Source organism: Podarcis pityusensis (assembly GCF_964106645.2).
Source record: "Podarcis pityusensis genome assembly, chromosome: 8".
Lineage (NCBI taxonomy): Eukaryota > Metazoa > Chordata > Lepidosauria > Squamata > Lacertidae > Podarcis > Podarcis pityusensis.
Window position 1 is genome coordinate 25,749,375 of NC_138033.1, and position 8,927 is coordinate 25,758,301.

The 8,927-nt window shown below is 44.8% G+C and overlaps 1 protein-coding gene across 3 annotated transcripts; it reads right to left on the reverse strand.

The window, feature by feature from the left end:
• Window positions 1–311: 311 nt before the first annotated feature.
• HMGN2 (high mobility group nucleosomal binding domain 2) lies at window positions 312–5,117 on the reverse strand. Of its 3 annotated transcripts, none has more exons than XM_081015925.1 (6): window positions 4,790–5,117; window positions 2,448–2,492; window positions 2,073–2,102; window positions 1,833–1,883; window positions 1,580–1,675; window positions 312–1,222 (listed from the first exon to the last, which is right to left on the reverse strand). In XM_081015925.1, exons 1-6 carry the CDS (start codon window positions 4,802–4,804, stop codon window positions 1,187–1,189), a joined length of 273 nt encoding a protein of 90 aa, XP_080872051.1. In that variant the 5' UTR covers window positions 4,805–5,117; the 3' UTR covers window positions 312–1,186. The 3 variants fall into 3 exon arrangements, with proteins under 3 accessions (XP_080872051.1, XP_080872049.1, XP_080872050.1); XM_081015923.1 differs by lacking the exon at window positions 4,790–5,117 and adding an exon at window positions 3,943–4,038; XM_081015924.1 differs by lacking the exon at window positions 4,790–5,117 and adding an exon at window positions 3,846–3,875.
• Between the last annotated feature and the right edge of the window lie 3,810 nt (window positions 5,118–8,927).

Genomic DNA, 8,927 nt, shown 5'->3' on the forward strand with positions numbered 1-8,927 from the left:
ACACAGATGGGGAAAAGCATGACAAAATATTCAAAATAGCATCAGGGGTGAGGGGAGAATAATTTTCCTTGACATGCTACTTTTGCATTTTGTCATGCAATTCCTTCACCTAAATTTATAACTGGAAAATTCCCAAGATAATTGAACCATGTGGTTTTTCTGATCATGTAGATCAATGCTTAGTGTGTTTCTATGACAGCGATGCCATTTTGAAACGTATATACTTACATTTAAGCTCACCAATGTAACCCTGAAAGAAAAGCACTAGAAATCAAAGAGAACAGTCCAAGCCAAACAAAAAAAGAGAACAGTCCAAGCCAAACAATATCCAGCTTTATTAAAGGTACTTTTCATAAAACAATCAATCAATGGTATTCAGGCAGGACATGGTCTACAATCTGCAATGTTTTACAACAAATTCCAACTCCCCTTTCTTCTTGGACTACCAAAATGTAAAGTTACTATATAAAACCCAATGAAATCTTCAATTCTTACTTGGAACAGGGAAAGTTTAGAGTGAGGGTGGACACTTTCACATTTAGTATGTTGTTTAACAACTTTTCACAAGCCTACCCTGACTTTTAGAGGAAAACAAAACCGTAGAATTCTTAATTTGAAGATTCACAATATAAGAAATGTGGCTCATCTGAGAGCCATCCTTCCCCCACCCCATAGTATTTGACACCAGAAGTCTGGATTGCCTGACACTGTGAGTACGAATCTGATTTATGAGAGCAAGTATCAAAAGACCCTATGCCACACTCAAAGGAGTGGTAAATGCAATGCAAATGACAATGTGAAAGAACAGACAGAGGAAGTCTAAGTACTGTTTTAAATGTACCTTCTCCTCAGACACAAGCGTTTTGGGAACTTCAGTGTTCACTCAAGTATTTCAGAAACCAAAGATGAACAATATCAGGGAATCCCCCTTTCTTGTGTCCATGTAGACCCCCTCTTGTAAAATTGAAGGGGGGCTTTTAAAAGCCCAGGTTCTAAGTAACAGAGTCAATGGCATTTGTCCCCTCTCCTTCCCCCAAAACACAACAACGAAGCGTTCTGTGTGCTAACAACATAGCTTTAAAAAAAAAGTAAAACAAAATTCTGCATTGTTATAAAACTTGATAAAAAATAGTATTTCAAACTGTACAGTCACCAGAAGTACACAGTTATCAAAAATTCACACAATTCACTTGGCATCCCCAGCACCTTCAGCTTTCTGTGCCTGAAAGACAAAGGCAGTCCCGTCAGTTTTCTTTATGCTAACGCAAGCTTACTGCCCACATAGGCCACTGTCTGCATGAATCTATGTAAATTATATGAAACAGACACACACCCATTAACACAATGCAAGCTATTATGAGAAAGTATTGATGTTAGACTTGAGCAGAAGAACGAAGACAAATATTTCTTACATAATTTTTAAAGCTGTAATCTCATATACAATCGGGAGCATATTATTCCATTCATACACAATCCTTTCACAACAAATTAACAAAGGAGTTTGGAGGAAACATGTTGGTCCATATCACTAAATATATAGTTTAGCAAAGTAAAGAAATCTACTATATTGCTATTATACCTGGTCTGTTTTGGCATCTCCATTTTCTGCAGGATTGTTTCCATCCTTGCCTGCATCAGCTTTCCCCTTCTTCCCCTTAGGTACCTTCTCAGCCTTCTGCCAATCAATGGAAATAATTAATAGTTCACAAACCATAAACATCTGCTGATATAAAGGACTTCACACAATTTAAAACAATTGTTTGAACATAAGTATCTCAGACCAGAGAACAAAGATGTATTCGAGTTCAAATTGCATACAATTTGAATTTTACCTTTGGAGCTGCTTTTTTAGGTTTAGGTTCTGGCTTTGGAGGAGCAGGTTTCTAGAAAAGACAGAACAATTCAAAAGTAGTTCTGAAACAATAAGGTGTTTGTTCACTTTAGTATATGATGTCATGCTTAACAGCCAACTTAATCCCTTTCAGGGTGTCAATGAGTTGACTATCAGTAGTTCTTTAGAAGTTACTACTGCTAACAACCCTAAAGGACATTCCATCATACAACATACTTACAGCAGATAACCTTGCTGATCTCCGCTGTGGCTGTTTTAAAAAAGAAAAGTTAACCATTAGAATGAGTTGTTTCTTTTAGAATAGAGACCTAAAATCCAGCATTCAAATACACACATTACATTCTACTGATACAATTTTCAAGATCAGAAAGCTAACATACTTCTAGTAGCATATCTCCATCTGACAAGTAAGGTTAAAATGAGAACAATGTGGTAAGAAAGCTAGATACATACAAATCTTTGCAAATTACACCACAAGCTTAACCATCTCTACTCAGAAGTAAGCTCAACTGAATTCAATGGGGTTTAGTGGCAAGTGAATACATTTGGGATTTCAGTTTTAGTCTATAACGTAAAAATATATTAATGCTCTTACCTCATCCTTTGCTTTGGCCTTGTCACCCTTGGTATCTCCTTCAGCCTATAAGGAATTTAAAAAGTGAAACAGCTGGAGAAACCCTACGCCATCAATCTAATTTCTTCGGAGGTTTTAAAAACTTGGATAAGCTAATGTTACTTATATAAAGAAAAATATTTAATGCATTGCAAAGCTGACAATCTCATCTTTGTCCGATTCCTTTTCCACAAATTTGAAAATAGCACACACTCTCACAACTACTTAATATTATTTTTCCTCCCTGTATGCAGTACAGAAAGCTGCCATATATAGAATCAAACCATTAGTCAATCTAGCTCAGTATTGTCTAAATTGACTGGCAGCACTTTCCAGGGTTTCAGGCAAGTCTTTCCCAGCCTTATCTGGAGAAGCATGGATTGAACCTGGAACCTTATGTGTGCAAGGCAGATGCTTTACTACTAAGCTATGGCCTTTATATTTTAAATCAAGATGTTGGCATTTTAAATCCTATGCTCAGAAAACCAAGAAACTGCTTGTGAAAAATCAAATACATTTTCTGGTTGCATAAAGAAAATATGCGGCATAGAAGATGCTCCCTGGGGCCATATAGTGTTGTCAGAAGCATCAACTATTGCAATATTCCAATTTATGTTCCTACAGAACCAAGTTTTACTCAATGCAAGTTCCCATAGTTTTTGACAATTATCATTTCAATAAATTTGATATATTACTAGTATCTTCTAATTTTAAAAAATGGCTATATTGTATGCACTTCTGCATCTTTAGTGACCATATGTTCTCCCAATGAGAGATGTGTTTGTGGGAGGGTTGTGTGGATAACAGCATTGCCAGATGCCCCTAATTTTGATGCATTATTCTTTATTCCCCAACACTGCAGCTCTAGGCAACATAATGGCTCCTTTTATTTCAGAACACTATGACCTCTATTGAGTCCGTGTAACAGACCCAAGATCTCACTTATTTCTGGAATTTTGATCTTGCAATTTGAACCTTGCTTGCCTGCCTACCCCTAGTGCCTCTTCAGACCTATGAAACCACTCACTGTGCGACATTTAAGGCTGTACAGACTCTCTTGTCGCTTTAAGCCTTAAGGGATCATCCCTAGATTCAGAGCTCAGGCAACTCCCCTGGGCCCAACATACCCCCTCCTTCAAAGACACAATTGGGAAAACAATCCCGAATGCCTCTTTAAAGTGAAAGGTGGATTTGGCAACCTAAAGGGCTCCAGAGAAGCAAGCCACAACGTGTACGTGTGTGGGCAACTCTAACCCTCCTTCGCCTCTCAACACTTAAGATGGTCACTTTCCCCCTTAGAGAGAAGGCAGGGGGCGGGAAAGATTCGCTAAGGAGCGCATGTAGGGCGGGAGGCGGGGCCTCTCCAACATCTTCACTGACAGGGGAAACCTCCATCCCCCGCGCAAACAACTGACAAGTCTCTCGCCAGGACTCCATAGGGCTGATCTTTCCCCTCCCCCAGGGCTTTCAAAACTACCGCTTTTTTTTTGCCTTCCCGCCTTTTCGGCAGCGCGGGGGATGGCGGGGGAGAAAAGCCTGCGGCCCCCCCCGCCCCCATTACTGTATTTATTTGTGAAGGAAGCGGGGGGGGGGGGAGGCGGATGACAGAACGCGAGTGGGAGTGCGCGCACGCGCCCATTTTTCCAACGTACCCCGCTTTATGTTTGCACGGGCGCGCACGCGCGCGCCCAAACACCTACAACCAGCCACGCACGTGCCTCTCTCCAGCCAACCACCCTCCCGCCAAAAAAAAACAGCCAGCTCGCTCCGGCTAAGCTTAGTCTCTTATCTTCCATATCTTGCTCTTCTGCCCACCCGCTGGCGGGCGCGTGCCCCTTCCCTATTGGTGGGGACTTAAGTGAGCGCGCGGGCGAGAAACTGCCAATGATTAATATTCTCGCGCCCATTCGAGTGCGCGCGCGCGCGCCGTCTCTCTCGCTCTCTCTTCTTCCTTATAGTTCCCCCCCCTCCCTACCCCCGGCGATCAAGAATGCGCGACGGTTAACGGTCGTTCTCGCTCCGCTCCGCCCACTCCTCCTCCTCACTTTTAAGTCCTCAGAAGCACCGTCGAGCCGCCTCGCGCGCCCGCGCTCTTCCCCCGCCTCACAACCGTTAACCGCTCGTGGAGGAGGAAGGAAAGGAGAACCGGGGAGGGTGGGGGGGAGAGGGAGAAAGAGGAGGAGAAAGGAAAGAAAATGGCGGCTGATCTAAATCTCATCCCCGCATAAGCACCGCTCCTTCTGCAAACTACCATGTCTCTTCCCCACTTCCTCCTTCCCCGTCTCCCGTCCGAGCCATTAGGTTCTCTCGCCGCAGCCACGTACCTTTCTCTTGGGCATGTCGGCGGCGCGTGACAGAGGGGGAGAGAAAGAGAAAAAGGAGGCTGGGTTGGAAATATAAAAGCGCGGTCTCTGTAGGAGGGAAGGGAGAAACTCAACCGCCTGTAAAATAAAAAAAAGGAGGGGGGTGCAGAGAAGCCGCGCAGTAAGGTAGAGCAGAAGAGGAAAAGAGAGAAAGGGGGGCTCCGTTTGTTGGGTTCGCTCGTGTCGCTCACGACCCCACTAATTTGAATCGGGTGTTTATAAAGTTTTATATAGAGCCGGACGCGGCCCAACCGGTTCCAGCCGGATCCCCACCGCCCCGGCTGCCTATTGGACAGAGCGCGTCACGTGGCAAGGGCCAGCCAGGGCGGGCGCTGCGAGGGGAGGCGAGGAGCGAAGGGGGCGCGCGCGCAACTAGTAAATCCTCCCTGCAAGAGCTGTTGCTCGGTCTTTCGACCACGGCGCGAATTTGTTTTAATGACAACAATAAATGGCAATACTAAGACCGACCCTCGGCGCCGTATAGAATTTTATTTTTTTAAAATAATAACCCGGACCTCTTTTTCGTTACGTATGTACGCAAGAAAGAAAAATGCATTTCGTAGATTCTCATACCACTCTTGCTGCCTCCCCCCTCCATTAAAAATAATTAAAAAACAGTAATTTCTCTTGGGTTTTAAAAAAACGCACTGCAAAATTAAATAATTAAATAAATAAATAAATCCTCTTGGCTGAGAAGGAGCTCTCTGCGTAATCTTTACAACTCCTCTGGCGCGGTGACTGGACTTGCGCCCAGGTAAGCGTATATAAAGCTTGCGGTCGAAAGTTACCGCTGAGAAGCCAGTGCAGTGTCTCTCTCTCGCTGCAGGAGGGCGAAAGACCGACCTGCGTGGCGCACCTGCACAAGCCATGGCGCGCCTCTCCTGCGAAGGCGCAGGCAGGGAGAAAATGTTTCCGAGAAAGGGCCTTTCCCCTGTTCTTCCTGGCCCTCCAAGCCAATAACAACAACAACAACAAGAAATCTGGGTGGAAGCTTGGGTAGAAGAAGATGGTGGCCTCTTCTAGCGCTCGAAGGGAAAGGAAGGTGCGGTCATTGCCTAGCTGAGGAGGGCAGAACGCAACCCACAGCGCCCTCTTCCTTTTCAACCTTGACTACGAACTGGCAGGGTCTCCCTCAAGAGCGAGCAGCAAAGGGCCTCAGGTGCAGCAGCCACCTCGCCTTCCCCCTCTCCAAAGGGAGAAAGAGGGGAAACGGAAGCATTCTTGTGGCGCGGGGACACTTTTACCGAAGACGTTTCCTTGGCAGGGGCCAGGTGAGGAGCTGTCCTTTTCAGCACCATTCTGTCCTGCTGCTGGTAGAATACCCACCCCAAACCCCAGCAGTTAGAAAGAGGCAGGGACAGATATGGAATACCTGCAAAAAAAGGCATGTTGCCCACATTGGATCTGTCATCGTATGTAGTGTTTCCCTTAACATAACTTGCCTTGCAATGGACACACCATGCAACATCATTACAGCTTGCACTATTAAGTGGTAAAGGTTACATTCAGGGTGAAGTTAAATGAGAGAGTTGCAGTGATGTCTTCACTCGTATGAATAATTTCATGTGGCTTATATAGCATTAGAACACATTCGTCAATTGCACATGAACAGCTAATAATGGAGGATCTTATCGTCTTTGTTCAGAGGCACCGTGCCACCAACTAGGCAATTGCTGAAGGGGCTACTTTTGGAAGCAGAATGCTGAACTAGACACAACTATGTTCACAGGATGTAGTGATGGCTACCAACTTGGGTGACTTAAAAAGAGCATTAGACAAATGTATGGGGGTTGAGGCTATCAGTGGTTACTCCACGGCAGAACACCAAATGGATTTCCAGCAGACATCTGGTCGTGCACTGTGAGAACAGGATGATGGATTACATGGACCATTGGCCTGATTCAGCAGGGATTGTCTTCTTATGACATCCTTCTTCACCGCATTTCACTTGGGAGGTGCTCCTGCCAAGGCACCCAGAGGAGCCTGCATGCTTCACCTGACTGCTGTCCAGAGCAGCAGAGCAACAGTCTGGGGAGCATGTAGGTGGGCAGGTGGGCTCCTAGCCACTCCAAGCCAGAGTGGAAAGGCGTGATTTTTGTGTCCTGCTGTGCCTGCACCCTCAGCAGGGCCAACTTCACAAACTCCTAGATACGCTCCTGAGTTCAGGGATGGGGAACCTTTTTCAGTCTTAGGGCAAAATTCCTTTGTTGGCAACCATCCAAGGCTGCATGGGTGACCAGACACAAGGGTGGGTGGAGCAAAGAGAGAGATTTACTTTTGTACATTAAGCTTCCTCCAGCGATGCAAAGGTTTATAAAATGTATGTGCTTCCCTCCAACCAGGCAAGCAAGAGGCATTATCACAATTCAAGGTCACATTCTAACCAGGAAAAAGTACTCTAGCATGGGCATGAGACTGAAGGAGCCCAGAAGGCCAGACAAAACAGTCATGGAGGACCACGTTTGGTACCCAGGCTCAAGGTTTCCCATCCTTGCTTTAGAATTTTAAACAGGCTGGAAGCAATATTGGTAACTACACGAAGCACTTTTAAGATTTAACATTTCATATGCCAGTTGCCAAATCTAACAATCTTCAACTTTTTTAAATTCCATCAGGATTCTAGTTATATTTCACTATGAACACAGTTACTACAGTAGAGCTAAACAACTTCGCACTCTTAAAAATAACTCAAGTTGGCCTCTTACTCTCATTCTCCAGGAATAGAAATACCCCTTAACAGTAGGTGCAATGAACCACATAACGGCAACACAGCCGCCATTCATTCCAATTGTTCTCAGTGTGATCTACAAGCCATTTAAACAGGCAAGCATGTACTATAAGCCTGTTTAGTCAGATTAAAGTCATTGACATTAAGCACACAGAAGCAAGTTCCACTGAAAACCTACTGGACACCCTGAAAATCTGCTAGAGGGTGATTGAATGCCTTTTTCATTCATAATTTGAGCCACCCAAGGCAGCTTTAAAAAGGCAAAGAATTAAAATCACAAAGCACAAATGTATGCGGGGGGTGAGGCTGGGGTGCAGAACAAGCAAGCAGCAGAGAGTTAGTACAAAACCGGAATCCAGCAAAATGACCCACCATCCAGTCCAAAAGCCTGCCTGCCAGAACTGAGTACGCTCCACCAAGGAGTTCCCAAACACCCAAACATTTTGGTCACTGGAAAGAATCATATGACAGCAGACTGTATTTTAGGTATACTGGTCCCACACAGTTGAGAACTATGAAGGCAAGTGTCCAGCACTTTCAATTGCTCCTGAAATTAGACCAGGCGCTAGTGCAAATGATGTAAAGCAAGAGCAAAAAGCTCCAAAAACACTATGCAGTAGTCTGGCTGCTGCATCTTGTACATCAGGTCTCAGAAGATTCAGAGACACAACATCCCACCACCAGCACATTTAACAGTAATCTAGTTTTGATGTGTGACCAATGCAACCGGCAGCTAGCATGCTTGCCAGCATAGGATGCCACAGTGGCTACACTGATGCAAACTGTTCTGTATACACCCAGTGAGCCAGGTCATTATCTCCCCCACCCCACTGACCAACTTTTGGCAGGTAAGTGGGAATCACCCATCCATCTGTTATCATGATGGAAGTGATATGTTGGTAGGCAGTCCCACTCCCTTATCAAAAATTGACCCATGAGATGAGGTGGGGTGGTGAAGCACCAAGTAGGATTGAACTCTCTGCTCACCTACTCAGGGTTCAGTCAGGCTTCCTGCAGGAGTCTGCTATGGAAGCATGTTCCCCATAGGGAATGCACTGGTGAAGTAACACCCAGCAGGATTTTAAAAAGCCCATCAGCTGATGGACACGTGGTTGTGATTTTGGGGGGAAATGGCACCACAAACCAAATTGGATTCCCTGAAGCACCAAAACTGACCCATGCACTGGAGGCTGCCACCCCTGAGGGGGTTTGGACTGGTGTGCCAACATCTACTTCTAAACCATGTAGACAAAGAAACACCTTTATTAAGGATGTTGGACCTCTTGTTTCCCACAGAACCAACCATTCACGTTTTTCAACTTATTGATTGTAAGTTTTTAATGCAGAAGAAACATTTACTAACAAATATTC